The sequence below is a fragment of the Ranitomeya imitator genome, chromosome 2 (genome assembly GCF_032444005.1).
Source record: "Ranitomeya imitator isolate aRanImi1 chromosome 2, aRanImi1.pri, whole genome shotgun sequence".
Taxonomy (NCBI): Eukaryota; Metazoa; Chordata; class Amphibia; order Anura; family Dendrobatidae; genus Ranitomeya; species Ranitomeya imitator.
In genome coordinates, this window is record NC_091283.1 from 710885378 (window position 1) to 710903132 (window position 17755).

The 17755-nt window shown below is 39.4% G+C and overlaps 1 protein-coding gene across 2 annotated transcripts in view; it reads left to right on the forward strand.

The window, feature by feature from the left end:
- Nucleotides 1-17755, forward strand: part of NRG3 (neuregulin 3) — a 1535957-nt gene that overhangs the window by 558717 nt on the left and 959485 nt on the right. For both annotated transcript variants that reach the window (XM_069753133.1, XM_069753134.1), the window contains exon 2: nt 10348-10477. In XM_069753133.1, the coding sequence (XP_069609234.1) occupies nt 10348-10477 (130 nt within the window). The remainder of the gene's footprint in view (nt 1-10347; nt 10478-17755) is intronic.

Below are 17755 nucleotides of genomic sequence, written 5' to 3' on the forward strand. Positions count from 1 at the left end.
AATGTTCATGGCATCTGCCTGCCTGAAATGTCACGAGTTATTCTTCTGGAACATATTGCAGTGGACATTTATCGTGATTTTCAATGATCATTAATCCTGTCCCGCTATCATTTTCATATGTACCATGGTGAGCTGCAATGAAAAATATAGAGGCCAATTCATTAGGACTGGTATTGTGCCCACAAGTCTTAGTAAAGGGCTCACTGGAGTACTATGCACCAAATCCATTAAGAGGTTAACACAACTTTACAAATTCAGCGCATCTTCTCAATTGCATGCACCTCTGTACACGTTGCCAGAAATCCTACTCCAGCCAGGGCATTTAAAATACTGAATTTAGTGGGTAGGCTCAACCAGCTCATTCACAGCTCCGTTCATTTGCTTCAAGCTTGTGTGCAAATGCAAAAAAATTCACAAAATGTTTCCTCAATTTCACATTGCACAAAAATGTTTTGACTTATCAAATTGTTTTACGCCAGAAGAGCTTTGCTGTATTGCCCCCATACAATTTCTACTATGAATTTGTTCTGTAGCTATAGTCATTTATGTTGATAATTCTTACTATAAGAAATCATTTACATAGTAGAACATGAGCAAAATCCAGTAATCCAGTATCCCAAACCCCTGCCGCTCTGTTATATGAGTAAATGTACTAGAGAAAAGGTGGAGGTGATGTATGGTCCCGACGAAGGGATCAGTACGGTCCACATATGCACGTGCAATACAATGTAATAAAGTAATACTGTTCTAATTATTTGTAGTACTCAGTATTTATTAGATGGGAGAATCACTGGAATCCAAAAGCTACAACTTTCTATTGAACAAATTGTACTCCGTTATTTGAAGCTGTAATCATTCTTTGGGCTGCCACATAGTTTTACGTGCGGGACCTTCCGATGGAGCTTTTCGCTGCTTGAATTAATGGTTCTAGGGCAGACTGCATCAGACAAATGGAATCATATAGATTGTATCAACATCAAATTTTTATTTTAACTATTTAATACCTGACAAATATTCTCTCTAAGAAATTACACAAATGAACCAAAGAGAGTACCAATTCTGAATAAAATCCAAGAAGTTTTATTACATAAATTCAAATAAATAATAACATACACAGACGAAAATAGTCATATAAAGACAAAGTGAAAAGCCTGACTTCACAGGTGTAACGCCCAGGACCAATATACATAAGTGGATGGGGAAGGACCATTAGCATATAAGGCTCAAGAAACAAATATTCTTGTCCCATTCAAAAGTACAGCTGCCAATTAGACTATTTTAATAAGATGCCATACGCATCCGTAAAGTGCCAAGTGCAAAAAGTGCTATTAATATACGAGCACCCAGCCGACCATAGACTGGGTGGTTTAGATGAAAGGCCTACAAGAGAACGGGAATCAAGGAGTACATAAACGGCCTAGCTATAGTCCTTACCCATGGAGTCTCCACTATTGGGACCTGAGCGGTGCAGCCCCAGTCTCTAAGAAATTAGAAGCATTGCTGATATGTCCAGGGTCATAGGAATAGACGATGAATAAGTAGAAGTCATATCAGAGCACTGGTGCCAGAGTTTCCTTAAAGATCAGTGTTATAAATAGTATATAATTTATTAAGGGGTCCTGTTACAGATTTTACATTAGACCCAGAAGCTTTTAAATAGGTTGGACATATACAGTACAGTTGTCTGTAGGACAGGAGAGGCCCTTGAAATTCCTTTAACCCCTATACAAATATACAGGTCTTATACTGCATAGGTTTGAATGTATATGTAAGTTAATCTAATCTAATATGCTTATATGTGGGTGCTTTTGGTTTTTATAGAGTCACTGATCTGTCTATGTGTGTCCTTTTATGGCTCCTTACGGCAAGGTGGAAAGCCATAGTATGAGATGTACAGTGGTATACAATAATTGAATGATGTCATTTTTCATGTGCATGAACTTATAATATTCTAAAACTTCTTTTTCCATTGCGTTTTCATAAGCATCATTGCTATTGAAAATGATGAGTTCTTAAGTGCACTTTTCATCTTGTTTTAGGAATTTAAACTTTCTGCTACATTTCCTGGCAAAACAAAATCTAAATTAAAAAATCTTAGTGGGGAACTTTGGGAGAGCAATTTCTTCCATGCTGAGTCTAATCTCAGTCTGAATTTCCATAGCATTTGTCATTACAAAGAGTAAAAGCCATTGACTGGATAAAATGAGTGTGCGCTGTCTATCAGAGGTCATTATATTCAGACATGCGAGTTTCACTGATGTAAACAGCGACTCCTGATTACTTTTCCAGTTGGACAGTTTTTGGAGTCTTGACAGTAAAAACCATAAACTGAGGGTCATTAATAAGTTATTTGTTTAAAGCTTCATTTCTTCTAAAGCATCATGAAGGATCGTAAATGACTGTCCCAGATACTTTCTGTACTCATTAAGTGTTACAGCTGTACTTTTTTTTTGCTGTTTGTTAAGAACATTGCTGAGTAATGGATATACAAAGTTCAAAATGGAGCCTGACAAAAATGGCATCAATATTCAAAGTCAAAATGTGTTTCTAAATACAAGACATATAAATAATTTTCACAGATGAAACAAAGACTATAGCTACTGAAGACCTTCTGGTTCTACGTAAGAAACTTCTTGCCTTGTGACCTTCTAGTTCAGTATTGTCATAGCACCATTGGTAAATCTAAATATTCATGGGGCTCTTTAGTGGATAAAGAATATTTTAAGAGGATTCAGGTTGATAGAAAAGAAAACTATCAATAAAAAAAACAATGGGAACAGCAGTATTACCTGCTTGAAGGTGCAAAGATATCTGGATATAAGAAGAAGCAGGTTATATTTTCTCAGTCTACAGGGACAGAGATAGCCAATGTTGTAGAATTCATTTAAAGGGGAATTCTCATTTGGAACATTTATGACATATCCACAATATATGCCAATAAGGTCTGATGCGTGCATGTCCTATCTCTAGGAACTGTGTCAAAATTTGGACCTCATCTTATGCCACACTAAATGTAGAGGACCCTGCACATAATAAACTCTGTCCGGTCTCTTCTTATGTGTATTCGAAAAATTGCCTCGTAAACTATTTTCTCTAAACGTCTGAGTTAGGAATCCTGTTAATGTCAGACACCTTAATTTGCTAAATTTGTTCAGTAGAATGACTGCTGACCATGTGCAGCTCATAGTTTACACTTTGACAATGCCTGTATTTTCAGTGCGACAATTGTTCTAAAGTACATCTCTTCTTGTTCTACATCAATGCCTTCACCATTGTAGCTAACTTTTCTTTTATCAGGCCAGTGTACGTTTTAAGGTTTGAGCATAAAATCCAATGCTCAATAATTATTTTATATCTCAAAATAGCTACTTTGACTACTTGGACACAGTATAACGAAGTGTTTTTCAGAAGAGACAGGTTCCAATTGTGTAGATGCTATTTCTGAAACTGTATTCATTACTATGTGTCATTAAGGAAGTAATTAAATGCCACATTAAAAATGCAGCACAAACTCATCCCTGTCTGATATAAGCCTAAAGGCATTTAGCCTGTGACTTAGTTTTCTCCGCAGAAAACAACATAATAAAGGGGAGAAAATGCTGCAATATTTCAGAACCAATGTACTTGTTGCCACATAAAACCTGATTTACGTTAATTTAATTATTCTATCATTTCTTTTGAAAGTAGTTTGTTAGACCCACTAGCAAGAAACTAATTGATAAAAATGTTACTAATGAGGGCTTCCATTAATCACTGTTTGTAAATGGGAAGTCACTGTGGTATGTTGAAACATACCTCTAGTACTGGGCTCCCCAACCAGTAACGCGGAAGCCACATGTGGCTCACGGCCCCATGAATTGTGGCTCGTGACTGTTTGCCAGATTGATGCATTAGGTCCAGGGCTATCAAACAGGTATGAAGACCACATCTCAAAATGGTGAAATCTGTGAGTAGCCCTACACAAAATTGCAGATCTGGATGCACATTTACTGGTCTTGGGGGTTTAGAGATGTTTTAGGTATGTGCGCTGGAGGTTTGTACTACCTGTTAGAGGAGGTGCTCAAAGCTGGATGTGACAGTGTGTTGGGAGAATACTGAATGGGGGTATTGTGGGAACCCCTGGATCTCAGTGTACTGCTTTGGAGTGATTTCTGTGTTAAAGCTTTGGATATCATTATACCTGTAATGGGGGTTTTGGTTGACACTGAATTGAAAGGGGTGGGAGCTGGATGTGGCTCGCAACCCTCTCTCAGCACTGAATGGGGCTCGCGACCCTCTCTCAAAGTTGAATGTGGCTCTCAAGGTCAGAAATGTTGGGGACCACTGCTCTAGTGGATGCTGAAAATATCACAAAGCTTTCAGGGTTTTCATGTGCAGCATCTTTAGAAACCTTTACCTGAAAGGCTCAGGTGTTTGTACTGCAGACATATTCTTCATCAACATTGTCAACTAACCATACATTATCATTATCTGACACGTTACAGGTACTGTGAATATATAGCTTAGCTCCATATTCGCAAGACACCCCAAAACTTTTACACTGCCCAGAATATTCCAGACTGCCCAAACTATTCTGTATGAAGGCGGGAACAGTGACACCAGCGCTGATTGTGCCCTGGGGTCATATGTCACAACACCGCATGAGAGCCCCAGAGAAAGTGACTGCCAACACTGAGGGAATGGTGCTGGCACTGGAGGTGAGAATAGTTTTTTTTATTTTACCGGGACAAATATTTTGTTCAAGAAGGGATTGTCATGGAAGTGGACAAGCCCTTTAAGAACAATATGGGACCTTCATAATATGTCCCAATGATGAGTATTCAGTGAGTTATGGATACTGGCAACAAAAATCACAGTGGGCTTGAAATTTCTAAAAATCCCATCCACTTTTGTGGAAGTGTAAGATGCCACTTTTTTTTAAAGTATAGCATCAAAAACTTACCAAGAACTGGGCATTTAACCTTAAAGTTTGTTAATACTGTACTGCGTAACAATGGTGGGTGTTGAACCCCTGTGCTATTTACTGGACTTACCCTGGAGGAGAGTGACAGAGTGGCTACATACATGGTCTTCATTAGCACCTCTGATGGTGAAGATAGGCTTGGGCCACAGGATAGCCACCAGGTGCTACTCCAGGCCTGCAGCAACTGAGCCATGAGTCAGAGCAGGTATGCAAGATACAGAGGGGCAAGACAAAAGTGTAGTTAGACTGTCCAGGGTCAGGGCTGGTAGTACTGGTTCACAAACAAGGCTGGCCTCAGGAACAGTGAGATCAGAACAGACAAGCAGGGTTGTTAGAAAAGAAACTGAACACTAGAGGCAGGAAGCTAGAAATAAAAGACACTAGAACCTAAGCTCAGGCAAAGTGTGGATGGTGGTGCTGCTTGATATAATAAAGGAAAATATTGACGCCACAAAAGTTGTGTAAATACAAATATAAAATACCGGTACTGACCTATAGTTTATTTCAATTGGCCCAACAAATGCTGTACAGTGTAAGGTGTGAGCGATTTGCTGGAAGAGCAACAAAGTTTATTAAAACGTGAACCTTTAAGAGGGAGTGTAGGCATAATGTAGTGCACCTCAAGAGAAAGTGCAGAAACTTGGGAAAAGTCCCCTTAAATATGACCATGGAGATAAGGTTTCTGGAGGCCTGTGTTTCAGCACTGCTGCGGAGGTGTAAAGGCATTAGTGACAGTGTGTCCATATAAATAGGTACCGAGGGACATAATTCCGGTGTTCGGAACCTGGACATGGCCGCTTATGCATCAGAGAGAGGCAATGGAGAGCACAGAGCTTAGCGCATGTGCAATGGAGCCATGGTGTGGGTATCAGAGAGTGGCTTAGAGCGCCTGAGGAGTTAGTGAGGCGGCCTGACAGGAGGATAAGCAGAGTGATGGACGCAGTGAGTAGCACTGCGCCAGGAACGCATGCGAGTTACCGCCGTCACATACTGTCTGACTTCTCAGTCTTGCTTGTATCACTTCGAATAAAACCGTTCCAGTCCCACGATATCTAAGAGCTGATGATTCTGTTCAAAGTTGCACTCTGCAACAGTAAGAGTTTAATTTCACTGTATGCATTTGTTATAAATGTATAATATATATACAGTATATATGGCTTGTGAGTTAAGTAGAGGATTAAATATAATTCATATGACTTTTTGAGAAATGTAATTTATGATTTTATTGATAAATCTCCCAATTGTATTCATCTTCCCCATTGTATTTCTTGCCAAATCTCTTTCTACTTTTGCCCTTACTGCAGTTATAGTATTTTGCATGTGATCATATTGTTTTCTTTAAAAAACCTAACCTACTTAAGAGGAATAACAAAAAACAAGGATCATAACCCTCTGTTAACTTGTTTCATATCTTCATATTTCTTTACATCTGTTCATTTTTCTTTCTTGACTCAAGATTAGAACGTAGCTAGAGGTTGATTTTTCTCCAATGTAATCAGATAGAAACATGTCTGAAAGTATTAAGTGATGATTGACGTGTATAATCACACCCCAGTATAATTTAGTGCAATTTGTGTAATGATTTGCTGTCATACTATATTTTGACATGAATTTGTATCTGTTTCATCTCTAACATACATATTATGACAAAATCTGTCCTGGCTTTTGAAAATATAAACACTTTTTTTATTATATATGTTATTACTTTTCTAGGGTATGTTAAATTTAAGATAATGATTGACCAGGACATGCTGATGCATAGAAAGATGCATAGCGGACATTCTCAACATAACAAAGACACATAGAATCAGAAAATTCATGGCAGAAAAAGACTGCGTAGAACATTTTTAGAGGACATCAACTTCCCTTCAGCAAAGTCAACTGTTTGCCAGGGTGTGAGGCGCTGAAAGGCTTTCTTCATAGCAAGTTAAATGAGGTCTTCTTGTCTTATCTTGTCAAGTACCTAGCGTAGCGTAAATTACATCTCAGTGTAAAAAAATGGTTTTCCAAAAATACATTTGCAATTTGATCCTTTTTTTGTCCCCCGGGGAAGAAGAATAAAAAAAAATTGAGTTGAGAATGTTCTCCAAATTTTTGGAAGCAGCATGTCACTTTTAACTATAGCAAGTATTGTTGAACCACGCTTAAGAATAAAAGTAACAATGATATTAAAAAATTGTCCAAGTTATAAGGATTTTAATCCATTGGTACCTGCAACTGATAATGACCTGTGATTAGTGGTTTCTGTGAAAGTGCATAGATAAAGAGCCGACTGGAAGGGGCTACATGTGGCTCCCAAGCCACTGGTTTGTAACAGTTCCATAGGAAATGAACATTAGTGGAGGTGTCAGGTGGCCAACTATTTCCCAGACTATGATTGGTCAGTGAAAGAAGGAATGTTTTTTAAAGGATTTTGTTGCACAACCATAAAAGAAAGTTTTCTTAAAGGGATTGACTTAGAGCATTGCATGAAGTATCTGCTGGCCACATATTTCCCTGAACCTTTTGAAATTGATAAACTTGATCATTTAGTAAAAGAATATGTGTTTGTTAGTAGCACATCACTATCAGCATTTGGCTAATATTTTTCTGAAGATATTTATAAAAGGTGTTTTTTTGAGTCAAACTTTCACTATAATGCCCTCTTAAGACATAAGGATATTAAACAGGGGAATTGTTTGCGCAAAACCTTCTTCTTTCAACCAGACATAAAAATGAATCTGTATGAGCAGCTTCTTCTGTGGAAGGCCAGACCATCTGCTACATGATTGGCTATTTGTTTGAACCCCAGTGAACGCTCAAGATGAAATACAAATGCCAAAACATGGCTTGATCTACTGAGAAGTGATGATCCGTCTGCAAGCCTACCGTCTTTCAAACCTTTACAGAACAGATATGTCTATGTGACAAATATCTATTGTATTGGATGATTGTGTAAACCTGATCGTTTTGGATCCATTTTTAAGCCTAAGATCGTATAATGGCTATTGCAAAATTTTGACTTTTGACCTGATTAGTCACTGATTTAAAGCCATGGTTCAGACCACATTATTCTTTCCATATCTTTATGGCTCATGTTGGCCACTAACTACTTATTTGTACCATTAAGTGCACATCTTACATTTGTTTCATGATCTCCATTTAGAAATCTTACCAGGTCAGCGAAGAAAAGATGTACTGTGTAGTAATAAGACAAATTAAGTTCTAACAAGGAGCTACTATGACTTCTTTCATTATTATCTCCTTGCGACCTGCAGCTGACATTAAAAAAAAGAGAATCAGCTGCAAAGAGCTAATTGGATAAAGCAGAATTCAATAATTGTTCTGCAGTGGATGCTAAAATTGAAGAATGCTGTGTTTACCTTTTTATCTGTGATTTATGGCTGCAGCTTTTTGGAGTGTGGTAGGAGCAGAGGATTCTCTTAATTAACTGAGCTGTTTTTCACTTTTAACGCCATTTTCTGAAACTATTTGCCAAGAACTGAAAGAATCCTCAAATTAATTTTATGACACGTTGCTGAGTGATAGCTATTACATAAGAACAATTTTATTTCTTGTAACTAGAAATTACAAATTATGATTTTTTTTGCACTGATTGCCATTTCATGTTGTCTGCCTAAACTAAGAGTAGGCAATAAAAGGGTATTTTCATTTTAAAGTGATGGTTGTAGGTCCATATTTTATGACCTTCATCAGTCTTGAGAATGAAGAGGATACAGTGCCAGTTTGGAGCTGATTCCTATTCTCAATTTTTTCTGCACAACAGCCCCACTGCCGCTTGGTTGGATAAGAAACTATTCATGTTATTAAATCAAATATGACAGTTTCCTTCACAGCCAATGACTGGTACATAAACAGGGAAAAACAGTCCTCCGAAGGTCCCAGAGGTTGGTTCCCCACCGACGATAAGAAGAAAGATAATTAAACCACTTGAAGATCTACCATAGGCTTTACACATATAGAAACGCTGTGTACTTCAGAGCTGCAGGCAACTAATATGTACTTTTATTTGTGCCTCTGAATTACCAAACTATTTTCTCCTAGAAGCAGTGCCACACCTCAATAGAAATCTAAAGGTGTGAGATTATTTCACTGTACAATGCTGTAACACTAGTATATCAGATCCACCGCACTATATATAATATATATATTATATATAATATATACTATTGCTATTAGACCTTACGGTCTGTCGCACCAGCACCCCGACTTATCACAGAGTGCAGGCCAATATATTTTCATTTACAATGCTGTAACACAACAGTAGAGTTGAGCAAATTTTTCAAAATTAGGTTTGGATTACGATCGGTGACGAATATTGAATTTGCAGTATTCGCCGAACACAGCCGAACGTCATTGGTAGTTGAAATGTACGAATATGTTCTGAACCGATCGTCAAACATAAATTTGGCACAAATAGGGTACTATTATAGCACGATTATGGCAAATTCAGATTTGGCGATCATTTCCGAACATATTCGCTCAACTCTATACACCAGTTTACACATGACCTTAAAGTGATCATGATGAAACATGGGGCTTTTAGATAATGCTGAAACATTTATGAATAATTGTTGCTAATGAGGATTTCTTAGGTATACCTGTTTAGTAAATACTAACATGCCCCCAAAAGAACATCATTTCCTTGAACTGCTTTTTGACACTCATCTGCTATTTTTCCTGGAAATGCATGTCAATAAATTGATAACAGAGCGTTGAATTTCAATCTTCAAGATGTTCTATGACATTGTCCAGGCCATGCTGGCTGGCTAGGTACATGATCTGTTGACCGGAAGGATGACAGTTATTAAGTTTCCTTGAGAAATGGAAGAAACAAAAACAAAATATTCTTTTAAGTCTAAACTAAACTGACTTACATCTAAAAGAAAATCTTAATGTACAGGCGTGTGGTACTTGTTCTCCATTGATAAGAGCCTCAGATCTGTGTCCTTGCGCAGGAAGGTGTCTTACAATGCAAGCTCTTATTACACCGTTCTACGTTTACATTTCAATAATGATTTTGTCCATTGGGGCTATAACAATCGGTTCGGAAATAATTATCTTAAGGGTAATAAACTATATATATATTTGTTTTTTACACTGTATATTGTGATCCAATATAGAACGAAATGATTTCAGCATCCTTACTCTTGCTAACAATACTATTTGTTTTGGCATCCTTGCGACCTGTGCACTGGACTTGCAGAAAGTTGCATCTAGTCTCGGTTGTATATAAGAATGTGTCCTTCTATTTCAAGTTAAGAATCTGCCAGCCATTTGTGGACATGAATGTGAAAGGAGCTTATAGTTATATACAGAAAATATTACTGATTTTATCAAGAATTATTTTTTTCTACAATTTATGTGTTCTTATTTTCTTGCAGATACTACCACCTACATCACAGAAAGGTCTGAGCACTTCAAACCCTGCAAAGATAAAGATCTTGCATACTGCTTAAATGATGGGGAATGCTTCGTAATAGAAACACTGACAGCATCACATAAACATTGTCGGTAAGTCACTGATGGGCCCTTTCCCAATTTGTTTTTTCTTTAGGAATGTAATACATATAATTAGCTAAGCTGGTTAAGATAACGTGTATCCCAAATTTAGTGCTCTTTTTAAATCCTATGTCTTTACTCTGCATTCTCAGTTACACTTTTGTTAATTAACAAGAAATTCTCATAAGTTTAAATTTAGTTTAATGAATTCATTAAACTCAAGTATTTATTTGGTTTCCTTCTAAAACGCTGTGGCCATAATTTTTTTATTTTAAAAGCAATAGGATTTTCTTTATATTTCCTTTTTTCCCCCTCTGTGCCGGTGTATTGAAGGAGCACCATTTCTTACACCCTTGTTTAGTAAAAGGTTTTTTTTTATGGCGTGTGCCTAAGGGATCATTCACATACACAAAAAAACCTGTCTGGGCTTCTTCAGTGTTTGGTCACTGACAGTATTTTTTCATCTGTGTTTCATTCGTGATTTTCACTTATTTATGAATAAATAAATGATCAAATGTCTCCTATACATTACAATGTTACTCATGGAAGGCACATGGACTGTATAATAGTGTTATCCATGTGCTGTACTTGATTTTCACAGACCCATAGACTTATTTTGGTATTTTTCATCTGTGATGCTGGTAAAATCCCATAATTACATGATTATTGCATGGATGGATGCGTGGTCCACAAAAAAACACAGACATGTGAACATGCCCATGGACTATAATGGGTACATGTTTTATCAATGAAAACCATGGATAGAACACTCACGTAACGCACAGATATCTGAATGGAACCTTACAGATGGCATCTTAATAGATGGCAGGCTGCACCGTATATAATCACACCAGGGCACCTATGCTATTTGCTAATCTTACAATGTATATTATTTATTTCCTATGCAAATGATATAGACACACTGCAATATCATCATAGTCTGAAGTATGTGTTAGTTTGGTCACTGAAACAAATGTTTGCTGAAACAAATGATTGAAGTCATTTTAGAAAAAAATGTCCTTGGACAAAAAATTACGATATACCTGTAATTAGCTGTTAGCAGACATCCATGACTTCTTGCTCCCCTATATGCATGCATGCTTAGCTTGGCCAAGGATTTGTGTTTGCAATAGAGAGGAGTAAGCCACTGCCTGACATCTCTGTAATAGTGTATCTCCGGGGAGAACAACATTATTGATGTTTTAATTCAAACCACCTGATTTTTATCTGCCTGTCTTGGGTGGGATGGTAGACCCCATAAACATTAGATAGTCGGCTTGTTCCAACGTAATTAAAGGGAACCTGTCACCCCGTTTTTTCAGATTGAGCTATAAATACTGTTAAATAGGGCCTGCGCTGTGTGTTACTATAGTGTATGTAGTGTACCCTGATTCCCCATGTATGCTGAGAAATACATTACCAAAGTCGCCGTTTTCGCCTGTCAATCAGGCTGGTCAGGTCGGGTGGGCGTGTTCACAGCGCTCTTTTCTTCCCCAGCTTTCCGTTGGTGGCGTAGTGGTGTGCGCATGTCCAATTTCCAAATTCCCTGCACCCACGTGAAGACACAGCGCGCGATCTGCGCTGTCATCCCTTTCATCGGTGGGGGCGGCCAACTTCCTGGGGCCGCGCGTGCGCAGATAGAGTGCTCTGCTGCACGGGGCTTCAGGAAAATGGCCGCGGGATGCCGCGCGTGCGCAGAAGAGATCGCGGCGGCCATTTTCCCAAAGCCGAGATGCATTTCTCAGCATACATGGGGAATCAGGGTACACTACATACACTATAGTAACACACAGCACAGGCCCTATTTAACAGTATTTATAGCTCAATCTGAAAAAACGGGGTGACAGGTTCCCTTTAATCTAATGTCTTGGGGGACCTTTACACTGTCTCCAGGAAATAATAAAGTCCCATCTCCCAGTGGTCAAAGACACATGCAGAACTTTATCTGTCCACAAAGCTCACTGCCTTACGTAGAACTACAGATACGTCAGCCTGTTGTAATACGTCAGCCTATTGTAACTAATCTAGTGTGAAAACTGGCCGAAGTCAAGGATTTTATGTAGTAATAACATTAGAAAAGTAACAATTGTAAAAAATGTAATAAAAACATGATTTTAACTCATTTTCTGATATTATTTTCCTATTAATTAAAACTATTATTAGTAAATTCATAATTTCTATAAACAAAGTTCTCATCTTGAGTGTATTTTTGAAGCATTTCACCCATTTTTCATTTATTCCAGTTCTATTGGTTTTACAGAAATCCAGAATTGTTTCCACACTGGCCTTGATTTACATAACTTAACACTTTCTAGCTTGCAAGGATACATTGGTGAAGGGCCTATTTTCCATCACAGTGATAGAGAAAAATATAAGTAAACCCTCTCAATAAGCGATGGACTCAGCTCAGCTGTTAGCACACAATTGGCAATAAGTGATGGATACATCTCTGCTCTTTCCACATCTTCCCCCTTCATACGGTGTTGTCTAGTCAGGGTATGCTCACATCATTTGCATTTTCTTTCAAAATAGCATAACACATGTAATGTGTATTAAATCACAAGATATTGAAAGCATTGTTACATATCAGCTATGGCATTAATCAATATGCAATGACTTCCTCTAGTTCATGATTTTCACTGTGAGCTTCATTGGCAAGGGTTTAAATTGTCCTCCAGGCTACAGATCATGCTACTTTTGGCTATACAACTTCTGCTTTAAAAGACAACCTTGCATTCGGTATAGAAATAGCTTTTCTTGATATGAATGTGCAGTTAGAAGGCAACTAGTAAAAAAAAATATGTTTACTTTCTTAGCATTCACTCCTTCCCTTGTGGTCAGTTTCTCATCATTTCCTCTCGGTCCTGAAACCTTCAAAGCCTATCATAATTCCAAGCCGCGGGCACTCAAGGCTTTTATCCAGTCAGTGCGTATTTGTCTATGTTGGAAAGGTTGGTCCTTTGTGATATATGCTTAGTTGCTTCCGATGTCTTTTATGACCCGAGAGCTACCTGAACAATATGATCTAAATTATAATAAAGGAAATGGATTAGTCATTTGAAAATATTAATGTTCGTGCATGCTTTAAAAACATACAGCTATTTGAAATACTGAATGTATCAAATGACGTGCAATATTATAGAAATTTTATTGATGCACAAAATAATTGGCCATAAATTTGGACATGGACCAAAAAGTTCTATGATCAGCAAGGTAATTATCACTAGTAATTTTTGTATAAAAAGCAGCAAACTAATCACGTTCCTCAACACTGGAAGTAAATGTGATGGAATTATGGAAATCACTGGATGGATAAATAATATTTTAATTATAAGAAAATGATAGAAAATTGGAAGTTTAATTTTTCAAAACATCTCAACTTATTGAGTATCAAGTATGAGCGCAATATGCAAACATCCCCATACTTTTAGCCTTGGCAGTTATCAATGAAGTTATCAAAGGTTGTCTGAATAATAATATGCCCCCGAAATGCACTTGAGCAAATTATCCATACCTGCTGCTGGCAGCTCCCTTTGAAAGTGTTCATCAATGATGTCCCAGATGAGATCGATGGGAGACATATTGGAAAGTTCTGGAGACGCTGCAATTCTGAGCAGCTTGAGTGTCTTAGACATTCTACCGTAACCTCAGCAGATCTAGATTTCTCTTCAGTCAAGCATAGCTAGGATGTCATTGATCATCAATTGCAAAGGTCAGCAGCGGATTTTGAAGATTTTCTCAAGTGCATTCATCATGCCAGAACATTCTACAGACAATCATTAATAATTTCTTAGTGATAGCAGCCAAGGCTGTTTGTGCAGAAATTTCTGCATTTGTTGCTCATACTCTATACTGAATAAATTGAGATGATTTGAAAAATTTGTTTCAATTTTTTCATCATTTTCATGTTATTAACATGTCTGTCCATCCTATAACTTATATTTCTACAATCTTTCCCTTTTGGTGTTACAATTTTAAAGTTGAGGAGTGTATATAATACATGACATATAGAGATAATATCAGGTTGTATCATAGGAACACAAGACACACACCTTAGATCGATGGTCCCCAACTCCAGCCATCAAGAGCCGCCAACATGTCAAGTTTTAAGGATTTCCTTAGCATTGCCCAAGAGATAAATGCAGTATCTGCACAGGCAAAAATTCCATAATCTTTTCAATAATAAGGAAATCCTGAAAATATGAACGGTTGGTGCCTCTTATGGACTGGAGTTGGAGTACACTGCCTAAGATAATTGTAGATAACCATATGTGAGACAATAAATCACTATTGTACCATAGTACACAAAGAATTTAGACATTCTGAAAAACTGTTAAATAGGACGGTATTAAAGGGGTTGTCCACTACTTTCAGTTAACCCCCAATGTATCCCCCTGGAGCCCCTAATGAATTTTATAAATACCTTCTGTTGCCGTTTTTGCCTGTGAGCGGCACTATGGTGGCAGCTGAGTCCGGGTCACATGAACCCCCCCAGGCTGCAGCCGCCGCAATCTTCTGCCAAAGTCACGTCAATTTCCAGACCCTGGAAATTGCCGTGATGTCAGCAGCAGGCGTGACCAGCCTCCACAAACAGAAGTCACTCAAGAGTGACTGGGCTGTGGGCGGGGTTGGGGATACCTGCAGGGCTGTGCTGGGGGTGGGCAGGGCTGTGCTCGGGGCAGGCGGGGCTGTGCTGGGGCGGGTGGGGCTGGGGTCTGCTGGCCAGCCGTGCTCATGTGCTGAGATGTGCGGCCGGTCCGGTGGTGGTGGCCGGTGCAGTGGTGGTAGCGGCGGCCGGTGCGGTGGTGGCGGCTGGTTCGGTGGTGGGGGAGTGGGTCTGCGCTGCGCGGTAGGTCTGCCAAAGGTTCTGGAGTGTGTGGGTGGGGTGTCTGCAGGGCTGTGCATTGGGGTCATTGGTGTGTGTGTCTCTGTGTGCAGGCATGGTCTGATGGGACTACAACTGACAGCGAGTAACACATTAGCCAATGATGTGACAGTAGTAGTCCCATCATCCGGCTAATGTGTTGAATGTAAAAAAAAACAGACAAACACATACACACATATACAGTACATACAACATACATTACACACATACAGAATATGCACCATGGACATGCACCATGCGACATGCACCATGTGACATGCACCATGAGACTACATGCAACATGCACCATGTGATGACATGTGACATGCGACAACATGCAACATGCGACATGTGGCGACAAGCACCATGTGACGACATGCACATGCGACGACATGCGACAACATGCGACATGCACCATGTGATGACATACACATGTGACATGCACCATGCGACGACATGCAACATGTGGTGACATGCGACATGCGACGACATGCGCCATGTGACATGCACCATGCAACAACATGCGACAACATGCAACGACATGTGGCAACATGCACCATGCAACAACATGCACATGCAACATGCACCATGCGACGACATGCAATATGCACCATGCGACAGCATGCAACATGCAACATGTTCCAAAATGCACCATGTGACATGCACCATGCGACATGTAACATGCACCATGTGACATGCACCATGTGACATGGACCATGCGACGACATGCTACATGCACCATGTGATGACATGCACCATGCGGTGACATGCGACGTGCACTATATGCCAACGTGCACATGTGACATGCACATGCAACATGCACCATGTGACATGCACCATGTGGCGACATGCACATGCTACATGCACCATGTGGCGACATGCACATGCTACATGCACCATGCACCAACATGCACCATGCGCAGACATGCATGCACCATTCGGAATGCACCATGCGACATGCGGCATGCACGATTTGACATGCAACATACACCATGCGACATGCACCATGTGACAACATGCGACATGCACCATGCACCATGCTGCAACGTGTGACATGCACCATGCGACGACATGTGACATGCGACATGCGATGTGCAACATGCACAATGTGACATGCTACCTGCACCATGCGACATGCGCCATGTGACAAAATGCACCATGCGACCACATGCGACATGCACCATGCTGCAACATGTGACATGCACATGCAACATGCACCATGCGACGACATACAGTCATGGCCAAAAGTATTGACACCCCTGCAATTCTGTCAGATAATACTAATTTTCTTCCTGAAAATGATTGCAAACGCAAAAAATTTGGTATTATTATCTTCATTTAATTTGTCTTAAATGAAAAAACACAAAAAGAATTGTCCTAAAGCCAAATTGGATATAATTCCACACCAAAAATAAAAAGGGTGTGGACAAAAGTATTGGCACTGTTCAAAAAATCATGTGCTGCTTCTCTAATTTGTGTAATTAACAGCACCTGTAACTTACCTGTGGCACCTAACACGTGTTGGTAATAACTAAATCACACTTACAGCCAGTTGACATGGATTAAAGTTGACTCAACCGCTGTCTTGTGTCCTTGTGTGTACCACATTGAGCATGGAGAAAAGAAAGAAGACCAAAGAACTGTCTGAGAACTTGAGAAACCAAATTGTTAGGAAGCATGAGCAATCTCAAGGCTACAAGTCCATCTCCAAAGACCTGAATGTTCCTGTGTCTACCGTGCGCAGTGCCATCAAGAAGTTTAAAGCCCATGGCACTGTGGCTAACTGCCCTAGATGAGGACGGAAAAGAAAAATTGACAAGAGATTTCAACGCAAGATTGTGTGGATGTTGGATAAAGAACCTCGACTAAAATCCAAACAAGTTCAAGCTGCCTTGCAGTCCGAGGTTACAACAGTGTCAACCCATACTATCCGTCGGCATCTGAATGAAAAGGGACTGTATGGTAGGAGACCCAGGAAGACCCCACTTCTTACCCCGAGACATAAAAAGCCAGGCTAGATTTTGCCAAAACTTACCTGAAAAAGCCTAAAATGTTTTGGAAGAATGTTCTCTGGTCAGATGAGACAAAAGTAGAGCTTTTTGGGCAAAGGCATCAACATAGAGTTTACAGGAGAAAAAAAGAGGCATTGAAAGAAAAGAACACGGTTCCTACATTCAAACATGGCGGAGGTTCCCTGATGTTTTGGGGTTGCTTTGCTGCCTCTGGCACTGGACTGCTTGACCGTGTGCATGGCATTATGAAGTCTGAAGACTACCAACAAATTTTGCAGCATAATGTAGGGCCCAGTGTGAGAAAGCTGGGTCTCCCTCAGAGGTCATGGGTCTTCCAGCAGGACAATGACCCAAAACACACTTTAAAAAGCACTAGAAATGGTTTGAGAGAAAGCAATGGAGACTTCTAAGGTG